Source organism: Oryctolagus cuniculus, chromosome 2 (genome assembly GCF_964237555.1).
Source record: "Oryctolagus cuniculus chromosome 2, mOryCun1.1, whole genome shotgun sequence".
NCBI classification, from domain to species: domain Eukaryota; kingdom Metazoa; phylum Chordata; class Mammalia; order Lagomorpha; family Leporidae; genus Oryctolagus; species Oryctolagus cuniculus.
In genome coordinates, this window is record NC_091433.1 from 90,343,260 (window position 1) to 90,363,057 (window position 19,798).

General features: G+C 38.8%; 1 protein-coding gene across 4 annotated transcripts in view; it reads left to right on the forward strand.

Annotated features, from left to right (window-relative positions):
* LOC100358729 (A disintegrin and metallopeptidase domain 3) overlaps nt 1-19,798 on the forward strand; it is an 87,074-nt gene that overhangs the window by 22,828 nt on the left and 44,448 nt on the right. For all 4 annotated transcript variants that reach the window (XM_051832383.2, XM_017350394.3, XM_008273936.4 and 1 more), the window contains 5 exons: nt 8,290-8,355; nt 8,829-8,900; nt 9,128-9,294; nt 10,394-10,475; nt 15,936-16,072. In XM_051832383.2, the coding sequence (XP_051688343.2) occupies nt 8,290-8,355; nt 8,829-8,900; nt 9,128-9,294; nt 10,394-10,475; nt 15,936-16,072 (524 nt within the window). The remainder of the gene's footprint in view (nt 1-8,289; nt 8,356-8,828; nt 8,901-9,127; nt 9,295-10,393; nt 10,476-15,935; nt 16,073-19,798) is intronic.

Here is a 19,798-nt window from a genome sequence, read left to right on the forward strand (position 1 = left end):
ATATATTGGGGGAAAGAGAGCCTGTTGTTATGCAGTGGGTTAGAGTGCCACTTAGGGTCCCTGCTTCCCATATAGTAACAGCTGGGATCAAGTCCCAACTCTGCTTCCTATCCAGCACCTGTTCATGTGCCAAGGAGGTATCAGGTGATGGCCCAAAGTATTGGTTTTCTGCCTCCCATGTGGGACACCCAGATGGAGTTCCAGGCTTCTGACTTCAGCCTTGCACAGCCCTAACTTTTGAGATAATATGAGGAATGAATGAGCAGATGGAAATTCATTCTCTCTCTTTCTCTCTCTGATTCTGTCACCAGCCTTTCATATAAATAAGTAAAGATATAAGTAAATGATTTTAAGAAGAAAATGTAACCATCATTTATAAATGATTTATATATCATCAGACATCTCTTGACCTGTTTTCCTTGATGAAAACATTTTTATGCACATATGCATGGTTGCTTTTTCTGATTTTGCATGTGATTATTGCAATGATTTTCAGATTTCAATGCTTACAAGCATTTTTCTTTTTTTTTAAAGATTTATTTTATTTATTTGAAAGACAGGGTTACAGAGAGAGGTAGGGACAGAGAGAGAGGTCTTCCATCCACTGGTTCACTCCCCATATGGCCACAACAGCTGGAGCTGTGCCGATCCAAAGCCAAAAGCCAGGAGCCTCCTCCTGGTCTCCCATGTGGGTGCAGGGACCAAAGGCCTTGGGCCATCCTCTACTGCTTTCCCAAGCCATAGCGGAGAGCTGGATGGGAAGAGGAGCAGCTGGGAATAGAACTGGCACCCATATAAGGCCAGGGCGTTAACCCGCTGCGCCACAGCTCCGGTCCCAAGCATTTTTCTTACCTGTATATTTTCTTTGGAAAAAAAAAGTATTATTTTGATATAAAGTTTAATAGTAGAAAGAGCGCAAAACAACTTAGACATTTTCCCAAAATTTGTCTAGAGAGTGTTTGGAGAATTTTAGGTTATTTTGCCTAACCTTTTCATATATGTATTTATCAAAATAGTTTTAATATTATATAGACTTTTTAAAATAAAAATGGCCTAGTCATATGTGTTTCTTTTAGATTTTGCCATTAAAAGAGTAATGCACATTTTACAGATTGAATTATAGATTTCTGAAGTAAACAAAATATGTGAAATATGAAATATGTGTGTAAAAAAAGGAAAAAATACAATGGGCCATAATATCATTTTCTAGAGCTAAACGTGGTCGTGGAATGTATGCTATAATTTCTGATATAATTTTGCATACTATTTCCTGCATAAACAAATGTCCTTCTAAAAGTTCATTGAAAATGGAATGAAAAGATAAAAATAAAAAAAGATGAACTTTTATTTCTTGAAGTAAGCTTCACGAAGTTCAAGAAACTTTTGTAATTAAGGATATTTAGGTAGTTTTACATCACCAAAGAATTTAGAGTCCTAAAATTTTAACCTGACAATGTAGTCTTTTTTAAATGATCACCGGAAGAAAAATGGGTGCCTTTTTTATTTTTTAAGGTAAGGAAACAGACATGAGAAAAGGCATATCAGGACTGTGAGGTGGATTTCTAATGATCTCCCCTTGAATACACACGTGCACACACACACAAGCATACACACACAAAATGGTCACAAAATTGCCTTTGTTTGATGTGAGGGAGTGAACAGAACCATGGTTATGATGCAGTAGGACTCGCAGGTGAAGATTTCTTGGCATTTTTTTCTGTTAACGCTCTGGCTAAATTTCTTAAAACTATGCTAATAAACAAGTGTTATGATTCTTTGACCTTCCCTCAAATCAAGCAATATTCCATGAGTATTCACAACATTCAAAAGAAAAAAAAAAAAAAAACAACTATTGTGATGACCTTTGCTCTTGACTGGTCTGCTTTTGCTTTGCCTGGACCACGTCTAGGTAGACTTTGCCTAGATTGTGCTTTGTCTTGAGACTCTCATGGGTATGCCCATGTTCATCTCCTATTAGGTTCCTGGGAGAAATGCTTCGGGAACTTGATCCGACTTGTTTAAAATCTCCCTTGAAATTTTGTGGTACTCATTGTGGCAAAGATTGTGGTACTCATTGGCAAAAGGTTTGCCTCACTTTAATGTTTTAGCCATAGGGAGCTAGGCTAATTAAGATAAGCAAGATATGGTCTGTTGTTTCTGTTGTGATCTTCAATCAGGGCATGAGCAAAATTAATTTTTTTTATTTATTTGACAGGTAGAGTTATAGACAGTGAGAGAGAGAGAGAGAGACAGAGAGAAAGGTCTTCCTTCATTGGTTCACTCCCCAAATGGCCGCTATGGCCGGTGCCCAAGCAAAATTAATTTTTTAACCGAGTTGTTGTGAATGATCTGCGATTGTATTTGTCAACTTGTGATTTTGGGGTGGAATTATTCCATAAACATTTTGGAGTACATCCATTGTTTCAACAGTGTAACACTTAAGCTTCATGTTCAATTTGATATATTCTCTGGCTTCATTCATAACAAAATTCATATTACTTTTGTAGGCAATTTTTTTTCTTTTTTTATTATTATTTTTTATTTTTGACAGGCAGAGTGGACAGTGAGAGAGAGAGACAGAGAGAAAGGTCTTCCTTTACCATTGGTTCACCCTCCAATGGCTGCTGTGGCCGGCATGCTGCGGCCGGTGCACTGCGCTGATCCGAAGCCAGGAGCCAGGTGCTTCTCCTGGTCTCCCATGCGGGTGCAGGGCCCACGCACTTGGCCCATCCTCCACTGCACTCCCTGGCCACAGCAGAGAGCTGGCCTGGAAGAGGGGCAACCAGGACAGAATCCGGTGCCCTGACCGGGACTAGAACCCAGAGTGCCGGTGCCGCAAGGTGGAGGATTAGCCTATTGAGCTGCGGCGCCGGCCTTCGTAGGCAATTTTTTTAAAGTAATGTCTTATCCTTCTTAGTGCCTCAAACTAGACCATTTTCTGTAAGTTCTGGAAAGTTATGGTGAGTTTATTTTGGAGCAAAAATTTTGAAATTGCTGCATACACAGCTTTTCGTAATATAAATCATCTTTTTCCAATGTGGAAACATAGGTTTAGAGAGATTAAAATATTATTCTAGGAAAGTAAGTGGTGGAATTAAAATTCAAAACAGATATGACCAGCCAATATAGTCTTCTTAGGCCTCCCGTGGCTTCATAAAAGTTTGTGAAAGTGCTCAGAAAATAAGCATAAGAGAATGATACAAATACTTGTAAATGACAGAGTAGGTTAATAATACAGTGGACACCGTGGTAAAATCCCAACCCGTAATAGGGAAGTGTTTGGGTTGACAAACAGATAAAAACAATGAAATGGAGAAAGCAGTGCTATAAAATGATGGCAGAGAAATACTAAAAACACTTGCTAGTTAGTTCTATGTGTCAGCTTAGCTAGTCCAGGTTACCTGCTCAATTGGCCGAATAACATTATGCCTGTTCTGAAAGAGACTGGAGGAAGCAGATTTCCCTTCCTCATGTGGGAGAACCCATCCAGTCGTGACCACGGGACTGGCCCTCCCCTGGAAAGAGGATTCTCCTGCTGCTGGCCTTTGGGCTTCAACTGAGACTGCAGCCTTGGCTCCTGCTTCTCCAGCCTCCAACCTCTGGAGGTAACATTGGCTGCTCCAGCATCTCCAGGCTGTAGGAATAGCTCCAGATGTTAAAGCAGCCAAGTTCTTGGATCACGTGAGACAACTCCTTAATAACAGTTATTTCCATATGTAGGAGCAAACTTTAAAACCTTTTGGTTGAACTGAGTTGGAAGATAACTTTATTTTGGTGCAAAAATTATTGAGATACATGCAAAGCTTTTCCATAATAATGTATGTTTCCCATGAGGTTTTAAAGACCCCTGGCATGCATGGACTTCAACATGTTCTTGAAATAAACTCACCTTTTAATTTCATTTTCCATGGACTTTTTGAAGCTTCCTCACCTACACACCTATGCATTATGTTTCTCTGGATAGCTGTTGTCCAGTATTGAAAGCTGATAATGGAAATTCAGGATGTTGAGAATTGTCATCATGAAGGAAATCATATAAAATGGATTGCAATTTAGAACAACAGAAATAGCTTTGTTGAACAAATGAGGAAATTGAAAATTTCCCAAGAAAGTCTGATGCCAATTTGCAACACCAATACGAATAACGAATACAGCAAATAATCTTATGGGTATCCTGCACTTAAATCTAATCACTCACAAAGATAGAGAAATGAATAGCCACAATGAATGAAGCCCTTACAAAGCAGTCAAACACCTCCTATCACTTCACTGTGGGACATAAAAATACTCCAAGAATTTTTATCTAGTCCGGTTGCCATTATGCTACAATAGCAGTCATGATTTTTTTTTTTAAATCCTGAGAATCTAGAAAACCTTATAGTGGTGGCAATGCTACTTAAAGTATTAGATTGAATCTGAAATTGAATCATATATTTTTACAGATATAGTTAGAGCATAACAATCATTTCAGGAAAAAATACCGTTTTCTAAAATTTTGCACACATTCATGATGCAAAGTAGGAATATAAAGCTTCCTTGATCTGACGTGTGACAGACCTACAGCTGGCATAAAGACTGTGAGTGACTGAAGGCTTGGTACATGCTGTGGGTGACATCTTGTGTCCCCTTCCAATACACGTTGAAGCCCTCACTCTCCAGGAGAGTTTGTAGAGATGAAGCTTTGGCGTATAAGAGTTAGATTAGGTGCTGAAGGTGGCAGCCTTTCTGATGGGATTAATGCTCCCGTAAGAAGAGGAGGAGAGAGGCCAGCTCTGTGGTGTAGCGGGTAAAGCTGCCGCCTGCCAGCATCCCATATGGGCACTGGTTCAAGTCCCGGCTGCTCCACTTCCGATCCAACTCTCTGCCGTGGCCTGGGAAAGCAGTGGAAGATGGCCCAAGTCCTTGGGCCCCTGCACCCGTGTGGGAGACCTGGAAGAAGCTCCTGACTCCTGGCTCCTGGCTTCGGATCAGCACAGCTCCGGCCGTTGTGGCCAGTTGGGTAGTGAATCAGCAGATGGAAGACCTCTCTCTCTCTCTTTCTCTTTTTCTCTCTCTCACTTTCAAATAAATAAATAAATCTTTAAAAAAAAAAAAAAAAGAAGAGGAGGAGAGATGGGTCCTCCATCTGTGCTGCCAGCCAAGTGAAGCAACAAGGGAACACAGCCATCTGAAAACCTCAGAAAAGTTCCCTTATCAGATCTGAGATATGCCAGCACCTTCACTTTGGAATTTCCAACCTCCAGAACTCTTCAGAAAATCTCTGCCTGCTGACCCCATGGTCTATATTTATTACTTCCAGTAGCCCAAGACAGGACAGGAAACAAGGGAAGGGTACATGGCCTCTGTTTTCTCATCCAACAGTGCAACAGGGAAAAAATGAATAATAGAGGACATGCAGTTTCCAATGGAAAAAGTAACCTTGCTTTTGTTTAGACGACTTACCTCCTGTACATGGAAAACTAAGGAATACCAGCCCAAGCAACAAGGATGAATAAGAGAGTTTAGCAATGTCACAGGAAACAAAAGAATAGGTATCATGAAGGTGTTCGTTTTTTCCCAACATGATCATTGGTGGATCCAGTACAATAGACATTAAAATCCCAGAAAATACCTTCCAGGAAATTTACTTTCAGTTGCAAAAGGAAACGCGAAGGTCCTAAAATGTTTCAGGAGTAAGAAAAGGCCAGACAGTATGTATTTCAGGCTGGGGTGGCATATGATGCATTGCATCTCCCGCATTCTGCTTTTATAGCGTGGCAACTGCACAGACAATAGGTACACGAATAGGTGTTGTTGCGTCTAATGAAGTCTTGTTTATAATAGAAGAGAGGTGTAGTTTGCTGACCTCTATCATAGAGCTATGTATGTGCTGTTAATGTTACCATAGGTATACAGAGCAGTGGAACAGAGCAGAAAGATCAGCGGTTGAACCACCAGTTACTGGTCAATTGATTTTTCACAATACAGCTAAGGACCTTCATTGCCTAAAGTTCTTTTTCTTTTTTCAAAATAATACTGTAGGAAGCATTGGCTATCCATATAGAATAAAGTGAATTAATGAACCTTACACAAAAATGATTTAAGGCATAAAAATTGTTGAATTTAATATAATTTCAGTTAGAAACTTAGTGAAAACCAAATTAACAAAGGAGTGTAAAAAAAATGATGTTCAACATCAATGATCATCAGAGAATTTCAAATAAAACCTGAAGGAGGAGTCAGCTTTCTTGATAGTGAGTTAAGCTACCGACAGGATTCCGGCATTCTGTATCAGAGTGCCTGGGACTGAGTTTGCCTCAGGTTCTGATCCAGCTTCCTCCTAATGCACACCAGAGATGGTACCAGGTAATGGCTTAGGTGTTTGAATCCTTGACACCCACACAAGAGACTCGGATGGGAGATCCTGGACCCTGACATCAGCCTGGCCCAGGCCAACCGGGTCTTGTCTGTTGCTGTGATTTGAAGAATAAGTCATCTAGTGGAAGATCTTGATCTGTCAATCACTCTTTCCTCTCTCTCTCTCTCTTTCTCTCCCCATCCCTCTCTCACTTTTCCTGTAAAATAAATAAAACTACATGAACACTTTAAAAACTCAATGAGATAATAATACAAGTCGACAAGAAAGGATAAAAAGTTTGACTTTTTCATACTGCTTTATACATTCACAATTACCATATATCTGAGATACTCAATTTCAAAGTTTTTGGCAAGAAAAATGAAATAAATATATGTGTGTATATATTTATAAAACTGTACAAACTTGCATATTCACACTTAGAAAAGCATTACATATAATTGCTAAAATATTTAAATAATCCAAATGACCATTAACAGGTTAATTTATAAAGAAATTGTGATGTGCCTCTAAAGTAGTACACTATTTACCAATGAAGATTAATAGAATATTAATAATGCCAACAGTTTGAGTGAAAGTAGCTCAATATCAAAGAGACTACTTACCATGTGATCATGTGATTCCATTTATATGAAATTCTAGGTCAGATTATTCTAACCTGGGTGGAAGAAAGAAAATTAGCAGTGGTTTTGAGCCATGTGGGCTACTGGCATCAGAGAAAGTGATGAACATGTCGCTTATCTCAATGGTGACAGTGGATGCATGGATGTTACATATCATATAACTATATACTTAAAACAGACCTGTTTTACTGAATATAAAGCTCAAAAAATATAATATAAAAAAGTTAAAGTTTAAGAACAATGAGAAGGGGCAGGCCTTGTGTGCAGAGGCTGAAGTCACTGCTTGTGTGCTGGCACCCGTGTCAGAATCCCCGGCTGAGCCCTGGCTGCTCAGCCCCTGATCCACCTTTCTGCTGATGCGCCAAGGAAGACAACTGAAGGTGCAGAGCTCAAACCCCTGCAGCCACCTGGGCTTCCAGCATGTGTCCCCTTCTCCTGGTTTTGCCCTTTCCCATGTCTGGCCTTTTTAGGCATTTGGAGAATGAACCAAGGCTGGAAGAGTCTCTCTCTTGTCTTTCTACCCCCCACATGCCTTTCAAATATATAAGTCAATTGATATTTCAAAAGAGAAAATAAAAGCAACATTTGGGAGAAGGTTGGTAGAAATGTGTTTAGCTAGGGGCTGGCGCCATGGCTCACTTGGTTAATCCTCCACCTGTGGCACCAGTTGCCCCTCTTCCAGTCCAGCTCTCTGCTGTGTCCAGGGAGTACAGTGGAGGATGGCCCAAGTGCTTGGGCCCTGCACCCACATGGGAGACCAGGAAGAAGCACCTGGCTCCTGGCTTTGGATCGGCACAGTGCCAGCCGTAGCAGCCATTTGGGGAGTGAACCAAGAGAAGGAAGACCTTTCTCTCTGTCTCTCTCACTGTCTATAACTCTACCTGTCAAATAAAAAAAAAAAAAAAAAAGAAATGTGTTTAGCTTGAAGGATGGCAGGTTGTGAGTGTCCTATCAGCAATGCAGAATGTTTTGAGAGGAAGAAAACACAAGTATCTCCTTTATTTTTGTGACTTTTTGGAATCCTCATTTTCAAGAATAGAAATTAAAATACTTCTTATATGTTATAAAGACATTTGGAATATTACCTGTTTATTTATTGAGTGGGAATCCATCCTCTTGTTTTTCCATTTTTTGCTGAGTCTCTTTGTATGCTTATATACATATCAGTGTTATTATCTGTATCTGTGAGGGTGGATGAGTCTATCTCTTCTCTCTCCATCTACCTCCACATGTCTACATATAGTGCATGTGATAATTACAATGTAAGAATTCCGAAAATGTTTTGTTTAATTTATGTCCTATATTTCACAGCAAGATTCAGATATTGTCCTACCAAAAAGAACTTTGAAAATACACATCATCGTGGATAAAGCCATGGTATGCATTATTGATATATTTCATTATATGTTCACATTGAGGAAATGTGCATGATACACTTCCAATGTTTTCAATAAAGGTGCATTTTACTCTTCAAAATCGGCGTCTTAGTACATTCATGACCTAAGGATGCCATTTGCCCTTAGGCAGATATGGGGGCTTTGTAAAGAAGGATGCAATCACATCATTTCTGTTTAATGTGGTTAATCATGTCTAACATTTGCAGCTATTTATACATGTGAGTAATATAAATATACTTGTAAATGCATCATGTCACATAATCTGTACGTATTTAATATTTTAAATTAACACTATTAGCCTTTAAGATTATGCTTAAAATGAAAGAGTCATTTCATAAATCTTAATTATATTTTGGCTTCTTCATTCAAGCACTGCATTATTTTAACTTGAAACCATTTGAAGTGTGTTAGTGATTTTATCCTATGATTAAGAAACAAGCATTTGTCTTACAGTATGATTTTATGGGATCTGACGGGGCACTTGCAGCTGAAAAAATTGTCCATATGTTTGGTGTTATTAATGCTGTAAGTATTTATGTTTCATATTTATGTAGGACATATTTTTCATTAACACAGTGATATTGTTTGAATACATTGCATTTAAATTTTTATAAAAACATAATTCTATGTGATAGTTCCATTTACCAATGGATTCAACTCCAAATAAGAGTTAACTGATTGTAGATATTACATTTGGGCATAGGGATGTAAAATTATGTAGCATTATTACATCATTTATCTTCTGTTTTCAGATTTTTTCCAAAGTCAGAATAGCTGTTATTCTGTCCTCTCTGGAGCTCTGGTCAGATGAAAATAAGATTTCAACAAATGGAAATGCTGAGGAGATACTACAAAGATTTCTGTCATGGAAACAAAAACTTCTGTCTCAAAGTCCCCAAGAAATGTCGTATTTATTGATGTAAGCACTTTGTTCAGATTGGCAGAGATTTTATCAAGTTGTTTGATATGTTATCCATCAAAATTATGTAGAGAAATGTTATTTAGAATAATATTTTTAAAAAGAAAATCGAAACATGAATACTGGGTTTGCAAAATGCAAAACAGAAAATCAGACAACCCACGTAAGATACTGTTTACTTCATACTGGGTCTTTGCTGAGTAGACCATTTACGGAAGTGCGGGGAGCTGGAAAACGTGGAGTCGGGACCATGGTGGGTCCTGCAGCTCTTCTCAGGGGAAATGACTGAAACCATCAACGTTGCATTTGGGTAAATGCAAACTACCTTACAGAGTACAGTGACTGCCTGAAGTTCTCATTATCACAGAAAGCGTTGTAACAGTAACTTCACCATCCTTGTGGTTAGGCTACTTTCTGGTATGTTCCTACTGACCTGAGGTGCACCTGTTCATCTTTCTGCATCTTTCAAGATTCTTTCTACAGATATTTGCTTTCCTTATTTAATTTTTATATTCAGAAACAGAATGGCAAAGACCTTCTGCAATATGAAACAAACATATAAATCTATTGAGGTATCAAGTGGAATCCAAAGAGCTTCTAAAGCAACAATAAAAAGGGACTAAAATGAATGTGCACACTGGCTGCATCTTGTCTGTTTCTCTTCGTGCAACTGTTGCATTTTTTTTATCTCTTTCCTTCCTCTCCTCGGATCTAACACTCTTAACATATTATTAGGGTTGGTTCGCTATGAACAAGTCAGGGCGATAAACAGCCTTTACTTTTATTTCTTGGGATTACATCCATCCAGTGAGAACAACAGTGGTATACTTTTGGTGAGGTGCTGGACAGCCCCTGCTATGTTTGGGGCTGTGTATCATAGGACATTAAGTAGCCTTTAGAACTTAACTCTTATGTCTCCTATGACTGACAGCTGAAATGGTAAATGACTTAAATCTCTAGATATGATATGCTTTACTCATATTTCTAAAGAAAGAAGAACTTTATTGCAGAATACAAACCTGTAAAACATCATTAAGTTCTCCAATACTTTAAAATGTATGTTTTCACCAGAAAAAAAAAAAAAAACTTTCTTCTTCAGTTACAGGGACCAGGCTACTTTTGTGGGAGCAACATATCATGGAAGGCCCTGTGATCCAAAGTTTGCTGCAGGAGTTGCTATGGTATGCATTTATTCCCTTCACTTCGTTCGGAATATCTGGTTTAGAAAGTTATCATTCACATCAGTAAGCACATGTACGTTTAACACAGCACTCATACAATTTTGTCAAACTTTATTGGTTTTGATATTCTAATGATATGATTTTAAATGGATGTTCTATTGTGGGCAATACACATACATAAAACCTCCCATCTTACCATTTTAAGTGTTGAGGCCAGTAGTGAATACCTTCACGGGGTGACAAGACCTACCTCCAGGTGTTTTATAGTGCAAAGCTGAGGCTCTGTCCTAAAAACAACACCGTTTGTTATCTCTGGTAACCAACATTCTACGTTTTGTTTCCATACTTTTTTTTTTAAAGATTTATTTATTTGAAAGAGCCACAGAGAGAGAGACAGAGAGAGAGTTCTTCCATCCACTGGTTCACTCCCCAAATGGCCACAATGGCCAGAGCTGGGCTGCTCCAAAGTCAGGAGCCAGAAACTTCTTCCTATCTCCCACTGCAGTGCAAGGTCCCAAGCACTTGGGCCGTCTTCCACTGCTTCCCCAGGCCATAGCAGAGAGCTGGATCGGAAGAGGAGCAGCTGGGACTCCAATCAGCGCCCAAATGGAATGCCAGTGCCACAGGCCGAGACTTGACCTACTACACCAGAGTACTGGCTAGTTTCTTCTTTTATTTTGAGGTCCTCAAGGTATAAAGTTAGGTTGTTGATTTGAAATCGCCCTCTTTTTCAATGTGTGCATTTACACATATAAACTTAACCTCTTGTGATGTCTCACTAGTTTTTGTGTGTTTTATTTTTATTTCTATTTTTCTTTGGATTTTTGTAATTTTCAGTATTGAGTTCTTTTATTCAATGGTTGTTTAAGAATGTTTTTCGGGCCAGTGCCGCGGCTCACTAGGCTAATCCTCCGCCTTGTGGCGCCGGCACACCGGGTTCTAGTCCCGGTCGGGGCACCAGATTCTGTCCCAGTTGCCCCTCTTCCAGGCCAGCTCTCTGCTGTGGCCAGGAGTGCAGTGGAGGATGGCCCAAGTGCTTGGGCCCTGCACCCCATGGGAGACCAGGAGAAGCACCTGGCTCCTGCCATCGGATCAGCGCGGTGCGCCGGCTGCAGCAGTCATTGGATGGTGAACCAACGGAAAAGGAAGACCTTTCTCTCTGTCTCTCTTTCTCACTGTCCACTCTGCCTGTCAAAATAATAATAATAATAATAATAATAATAAACAAAGTGGCACTCCCATGTGATGCTTGCATCACTGGGGCAGCTAAATGCCCACAACACAGAAAACCCCTCTCTTCCCCAGCTCCTTTCCAGCTGCAAGCTAACAAGACACCGGGTTCTAGTCCCGGTTGGGGCGCCGGTTCTGTCCTGGTTGCCCCTCTTCCAGTCTAGCTCTCTGCTGTGGCCCGGGAAGGCAGTAGAGGATGGCCCAAGTGCTTGGGCCCTGCACCCCATGGGAGACCAGGAGGAGGCACCTGGCTCCTGGCTTCGGATCTGCGCAGCGTGCCGGCCGTGGCGGCCATTTTGGTGGTGAACCAACGGAAGGAAGACCTTTCTCTCTCTCTCTCTCTCACTGTCTAACTCTGCCTGTCAAAAAAAAAAAAAAAAAAGAATTGTACCTATGAAATACATGAAATCTATTCTCTTTACATCAATAAAAATGTTTGAATAAGAAAACAAAATATCTTCAAAGATTAAAAAATCATATACATTAGTGAGTACTCAAGGTTTCCTTTTCTGAGTGGGTTCTGGTTTTATTCTGTTGGTATCGAAAACAAGTACTCTGTGTTATTTGGTATTTGTTAAATTGTTAATGAAATTTTTGTGTCCTAATTGTTCGTGCTGGAAAATATTCTGTGTGTGCTGGAGATTATTGTGTATCCTGTTATTATTGGGTAGACTATTATGCAAATGTCTTTTGTTCTAGCTTGCATATTTTATTGTAGAAACTGATCTTATTTATCCTACATCTGGTTGCTCTGGCCTTTGGTTGAAATGGAACACTGAAGCCTTCTACTACTCTTGTATTGCTTTCCGTTCTGCCTGCAATCCTTTCACGTTTCCCTCCTGAGTATAGGTGTTCTGGTTTGTGATATTCAGATGGTTATGTTCCAGGTGAACTTATCTTGTTTGTAGGTCTTTAGCTTTTTCATTTGTTTTTAAAGTAAATTTACATGTCAAACTTACAGAAATTTGTTAATGCTTGCATTTCAAAATGTTCCATACCAGATATACATCATGAAAACAGGTATTATGAAAATAATATATATTTTAACATTACTTTGTACCCAAATAGTTATCTTTTACTTCCATTTTTTGTTAACTTTTTGAAATACCCTCATACATTCACTTTACTAATAGCTTTATAAGTTTCTTTCATAGTAAAGATTTTGCTTATCTATTTGTAAGGCAGGATGATAGAGAGATGGGGGGAGACAGAAAGAGAAATGCCTTTCATCCACTGATTCACTCCTCAAATGCTTATGACAACCAGGACTGGGCCACACCAAAGCCAGAGTCGGGATTCCGTGCAGGTCTCCCACATAGGTTTTAGAAACCTGGTTTCTTGGGCCATGACCTACTTTCTTCCAGTTGCATCAGCAGGAAGCTTTATCCAGCTGGAATGTAGCAAGCACCTTAGCTAGGCACTCCAGAAGGGGGTGCATCCATCTCAGATCTCAGATGTCAGCTTCCTCTGCTGTGCCACAATGCCCACCACCCGTGATGATCCATAATTTTCTTGTGGTTTGGTGTTGCTATCTAATGCATTTTCTTTTTAACCTGTGAGACTTCTTTAGCATTTCTTGTAAGTCAGGCCTACAAGACACAAATTCCCAAAGATTTTGCTTATCTGGAATATTAATTTCTTCAACATTTTTGAATGACTGTTTTGTCCAAAACAACGTTCTTTGTTGAAATTCTTTATTTCAGTATTTTGACTGTGTCACTGTACTCATATCTGGCCTCAAAAATATCTGCCAAGAAATCCATGGACAATTACATGGAAGCTCTCTTATGTCACAAAGATTTTTCTCATGGTCTTTTAATTTTTAACAGTTCAGTTATAATACACATCCATGATAACCTCTTTGGGTTTATCCTAGTTGGAATTCATCAAGGTTCTTGATGCTGGTGTTCTTTATAAGCCTTGTTTCCAAAGCCTTTGGCCATTACTTCTTCAAATAAGGGCTATGCCTTGTGTTCTCTCTCTTTTTAGGACTCCAAAATACATAAATTTGTCCCCTTAATAGTGACCCATGAGACCATGGTGCCCATTTATTTTATTCAATCTTCTTTCTACTCTTTGGCATGATAATAGCAAGCAACTTTCTTCAAGTTTAAGTTTGACTGCATCTAGTAAATTCTTCAATTAATTCATTGGGTTCTTCATTTCTAGAATTTCTGTTGATTTTTTTTCAGTTTTTCTTTCATTCTTGTTGTTTATAGATTATTACTTATATGTATGGCTTGAATTCAAAAATTAACATAACCACCATTTAAATATAATGAGGAAACTCATATAATATTGCTAGATTCATGAAATAAAAAATGACCAAATCAAAAAGTGCTTTAAAAACTCTCAGCAAACTAGGAATAAAAGAGAACTTGCAAAAGAGAATTGTAACAAGCAACAATTATAACATCACACTTGTTCTGAGAAAAGAATGCTTTGCTGCTAAGATGAGGAACAAGTCAAGAACAAAGACTCTTACTCCTTTTCCACACTGTACAAAGCTCTGAAAAACTGATAGCTCCAAATTTTATAGGGATGTAGAGCCAAAAGGAATCTCATTCAATTTTCATGGAGCTATATGGGACAGACATTTTAGGAAATATTTTGACAATTTCTTGCAATACTGAATGAACTATTATCAGATGGTCTAGAAATGATCATCCTGGGTATTTACCCAATGAACTGAAAACATATCCAAGGACCTGCATATGAATGCCTGTAGCAGCTTTACTTATAATTGTTGTAGATCACAAGTAACCGAGATGGCCTTTAATAAGTGAACCAATAAACAATAAGGCATAACCACGTAATGGAATATTAATCAGTGATTTGAAAACTTGGCCATTGGCTGGCGCCGCAGTTCAACAGGCTAATCCTCCTCCTAGCGGTGCCGGCACACCGGGTTCTAGTCCCGGTTGGGGCGCCGGATTCTGTCCCAGTTGCCCCTCTTCCAGGCCAGCTCTCTGCTGTGGCCAGGGAGTACAGTGGAGGATGGCCCGGGTCCTTGGGCCCTGCACCCCATGGGAGACCAGGAGAAGCACCTGACTCCTGCCTTCGGATCAGCGTGGTGCACCAGCCGCGGCGGCCATTGGAGGGTGAACCAACAGAAAAGGAAGACCTTTCTCTCTGTCTCTCTCTCTCACTGTCCACTCTGCCTGTCAAAAAAAAAAAAAAAAAAGAAAAAGGAAAAAAAGAAAAAGAAAAAGAAAACTTGGCCATTAAGCCACAAAAAGATATGAAAAGCTTTATCTGTAAGTTGTTAGAAGAAGCTAATGTGAAAAAGATATATATTGTATTAACTGTATGACTTTGGGAATCAGCAATACATGGAGATAGCAAGAAGATCATTGATTTGTAAATATGTAGAGAAAGACTTTGCCATGTAGTATATATTGCTTTTCTTTGAGAAAAATTGACTCCTCAATGTTTTCATTTTCAATATTTATAATTGTTTTAGATTTAACAATGTTAACATGTTGTATATACACTTCATAACTGATTTCCAGTTAACCACTTCAGAACCTGCATGTCCATTCCAGTGTGAGCTCTTTAGAAACAATATATTTAGTTACATAAGGCTGGTAAATATAAAAATGATTGATGGTACCTGTTAGATTTAAGTTCAATCATCATAAAATGATGTCATTAATCTTTTATAATAGGTCAATGACATTTGGATAAAAAATAGTGTTGCTCAAAAAGAATAATAAAATATAGTTGTTTGTTCTGTCCTCTAGACCTTTAAGAAAGCAACTAGCTTTGATATAACAATTTCTTTTTTTCTTTAAATATTTGTTTATTTATTAGACAAGTAGAGTTACAGAGAGAGAGAAGAAGAGACAGATAGAAAGATCTTCCATCCACTGGTTGATTCCCCAAATGGCCACAGTGGCCGGAGCTGTGCCTATTCAAAGCCATGAGCCAGGAGCTTCTTCCAGGTCTGCCATTTGGGTGCAGGGGCCCAAGCACTTGGGCCATCTTCTACTGCTTTCTCAGGCCACAGCAGAGAGCTGGAATGGAAGAGGAGCAGCCAAGACAAGAACCAGAGCCCACATGGGATGGCGGTGCTGCTGATGGAGGCTTAGCCCACTGCTCCACAGCACCAGCCCCATAGAGCAGTTTCTTAAATTTGCAATTGTATCTAGGCTGTATGTCCTGAAATTGATTAGTTCAAAACAGGGCAGAAATGATGTAGGATGTAATTTTGTGTTTTTCTCTGTTTAGTATGCGAAGATGATAACTTTTGAGGCATTTTCAATTGTTATGGTACAGTTCATTGGAATTAATCTGGGATTATCATATGATAACATCTACCATTGTTACTGTCCAGGAACTACATGCATCATGAATCCTGAAGCAATGTAAGTGTTTTATATATCTTAATACAATGCTATTTGCATAAGTACTATTATACATTATATGTTATATAATATGTTGTTCTATGTAATATTAATATATAAAGATGTAAAGATTTATACACATATATAATGTATGCATTTATGATTTGTATAATTTAATACATGTGTATCTATATTATGTTTTCCCTTTGGAAATGCTTCTAACTATTCCTTGATGTATAATCTCTTACAGTATTACTTGAATATGGGTATCTTTATTAATATCATAAGTGCTTATTTAAACATAGAAAATGAATTTAGGACATTGTAGAAATTGTGCTAGATAGTTCAATATTCAAACTAGATATAGAAGGAACATTCCTCAATACAATCAAAGCAATTTATGAAAAACCCACGGCCAACATCCTATTGAATGGGGAAAAGTTGGAAGCACTTCCACTGAGATCTGGTACCAGACAGGGATGCCCACTCTCACCACTGCTATTCAATATAGTTCTGGAAGTTTTAGCCAGAGACATTAGGCAAGAAAAAGAAATGAAAGGGATACAAATTGGGAAGGAAGAACTCAAACTATCCCTCTTTGCAGATGATACTATTCTTTATTTAGGGGATCCAAAGAACTCTAGTAAGAGACTATTGGAACTCACAGAAGAGTTTGGCAAAGTAGCAGGATATAAAGTCAATGCACAAAAATCAACAGCCTTTGTATACACAGGCAATGCCACGGCTGAGGAAGAACTTCTAAGATCAATCCCATTCACAATAGCTACAAAAACAATCAAACACCTTGGAATAAACTTAACCAAGGACATTAACAATCTCTACAATGAGAATTACAAAATCTTAAAGAAAGAAATAGAAGAAGACACCAAAAAATGAAAAAATCTTCCATGCTCATGGATTGGAAGAATCAATATCATCAAAATGTACATTCTCCCAAAAGCAATTTATAGATTACATGCGATACCAATCAAGATACCAAAGACCTTCTTCTCAGATCTGGAAAAAATGATGCTGAAATTCATATGGAGACACAGGAGACCTTGAATAGCTAAAGCAATCTTGTACAACAAAAACAAAGCTGAATGCATCACAATACCAGACTTCAGGACATACTACAGGGCAGTTGTTATCAAAACAGCATGGTACTGGTACAGAAACAGATGGATAGACCAATGGAACAGAATTGAAACACCAGAAATCAATCCAAGCATCTACAGCCAACTTATATTTGATCAAGAATCCAAAACCAATTCCTGGAGCAAGGACAGTCTATTCAATAAATGGTGCTGGGAAAATTGGATTTCCACATACAGAAGCATGAAGCAAGACCCCTACCTTTCACCTTACACAAAAATCCACTCAACATGGATTAAAGACTTAAATCAATGACCCGACACTATCAAATTATTACAGAGCATTGGAGAAACCCTGCAAGATATAGGTACTGGCAAAGTCTTCTTGGAAAACACCCCAGAAGCACAGGCAGTCAAAGCCAAAATTAACATTTGAGATTGCATCAAATTGAGAAGTTTCTGTACTTCAAAAGAAACAGTCAGGAAAGTGAAGAGGCAACCGACAGAATGGGAAAAAATATTTGCAAACTATGCAACAGATAAAGGGTTAATAACCAGAATCTACAAAGAGATCAAGAAACTCCACAACATCAAAATAACCCAGTTAAGAGATGGGCCAAGGACCTCAATAGACATTTTTCAAAAGAGGAAATCCAAATGGCCAACAGACACATGAAAAAATGTTCAAGATCACTAGCAATCAGGGAAATGCAAATCAAAACCACAATGAGGTTTCATCTCACCCCGGTTAGAATGGCTCACATACACAAATCTACCAACAATAGATGCTGGCGAGGATGTGGGGAAAAAGGGACACTAACCCACTGTTGGTGGGAATGCAAACTGGTCAAGCCACTATGGAAGTCAGTCTGGAGATTCCTCAGACACCTGAATATAACCCTACCATACAACCCAGCCATCCCATTCCTTGGAATTTACCCAAAGGAAATTAAATTGGCAAACGAAAAAAGCTGTCTGCACATTAATGTTTATTATAGCTCAATTCACAATAGCTAAGACCTGGAATCAACCCAAATGCCCATCAACAATAGACTGGATAAAGAAATTCTGGGACATGTACTCTATAGAATCCTATACAGCAGTCAAAAACAATGAAATCCGGTCAATTGCCACAAGATGGAGGAATTTGGAAAACATTATGCTGAGTGAATTAAGCCAGTCCCAAAGAGAAAAAGAAGATTTTAAGTTTTGTTTTATTTATTTGAACGAGTTACAGAGAGAGGTAGAGACAGAGAGAGAGGTCTTCCACCTGCTGGTTCACTCCCAAAATGGTTTCAATGGCTGGAGCTGAGCCAATCCGAAGCCAAGAGCCAGGAGCTTCTTTTATGTCTCCCACATGGGTACAGGGGCCCAAGGACTTGGGCCATCCTCTGCTGCTTTCCCAGGTGCATTAATAGGGAGTTGGATTGGAAGTGGAGCAGCCAGACTTGAACCGGTGCCCATATGCAACACTGGTGCTGCAGACTGGGTCTTTAATCTGCTGTGCCGCAAGCCAACCCTGAGAAAGAGGATGTTAATGAGAAGTGTTAGGAGCTTGCTGGAGACATTGAAAAACTTGTCAGGATAACTGCTGAAGAGATACTGGAATATTATTAAATTTGAGAACTCAACAGACCTGGAATATGGAGATCCGAGAGTGAGGGGGTTAAAAAAATAGCAATTGTAAGGAATGAAAAGAACAGTCTTTAGGCTTAGGGAAATAAAGTGAAATACTGCAAAGTTAAAATAACTTGAGTCAGGGGAAGAAGTCCAGGAGGTTATATATGAAATACAGTGAGGAGTCTGCTCTTGTTTGTATGCTGCAGGGTCTGGATCTTATGCTAATTGTAACACAACCCATTTGAATCAACCTATGAGGTATGGGTACTAACATTTTACCTTGTAAATTAATGCAATTTGAATTAGAACTGTTATGTACTATTTGAGAGATGGTGATTTTTATACTAATCTGTAATATCTGGTTAAGATTGAGAAATAAAGAAGTCAGGAGTTTTTTTTTAATGAGTTTTGGAGTATCAAAACTTAGTAACAAGTATTGGAAAAGGTCAATATTTTACGAAAGAGGAAAGTTGTGGGGAGAACTTGAATACAATTTGTACAGGTTGACTGTAGGCAACTGAGTTAGAACTGTGAAGAGGAAAGCTGATTATGTAGGCTCAATTCTTAGAGGGCAAGAGATATAAAATGCAAAAGCCAGCAGGATATGGAAGGGAATGAACACACAATTTTGAAAAAAAAAAAAAGCTGTAAGATGAGAATAGTTGCCTTCGATAAAATGTTTAATACTTTTCCCATTTATAGGCTGAGTAGTTGAAGGCAAAGCAGCAACATCAGTTGAGAGCAGAAAAAAAAGAAAACTGTAGAACAAGAACCAAAACACAGTTGAGTATTACCTAGGGTGGAATAAGTTTTAAGAACAGGGAGACAGTGAAGTCATTTGGCAAATGCATCAGTGTGCTACTTTGCTCTCCAGGAACTCGTTAGCAAAATATAGAGAAATCTAGAAAAGCAAACAACAACAGCAAAGGAATAAAAATGGAAAGAAAAGCACATACTTCAATTTTCTCAAACTGTAACAAATCCTTAACACCAGCAGCTGTGGTCCATACACTAAGCAAATAAGAGCTGCATG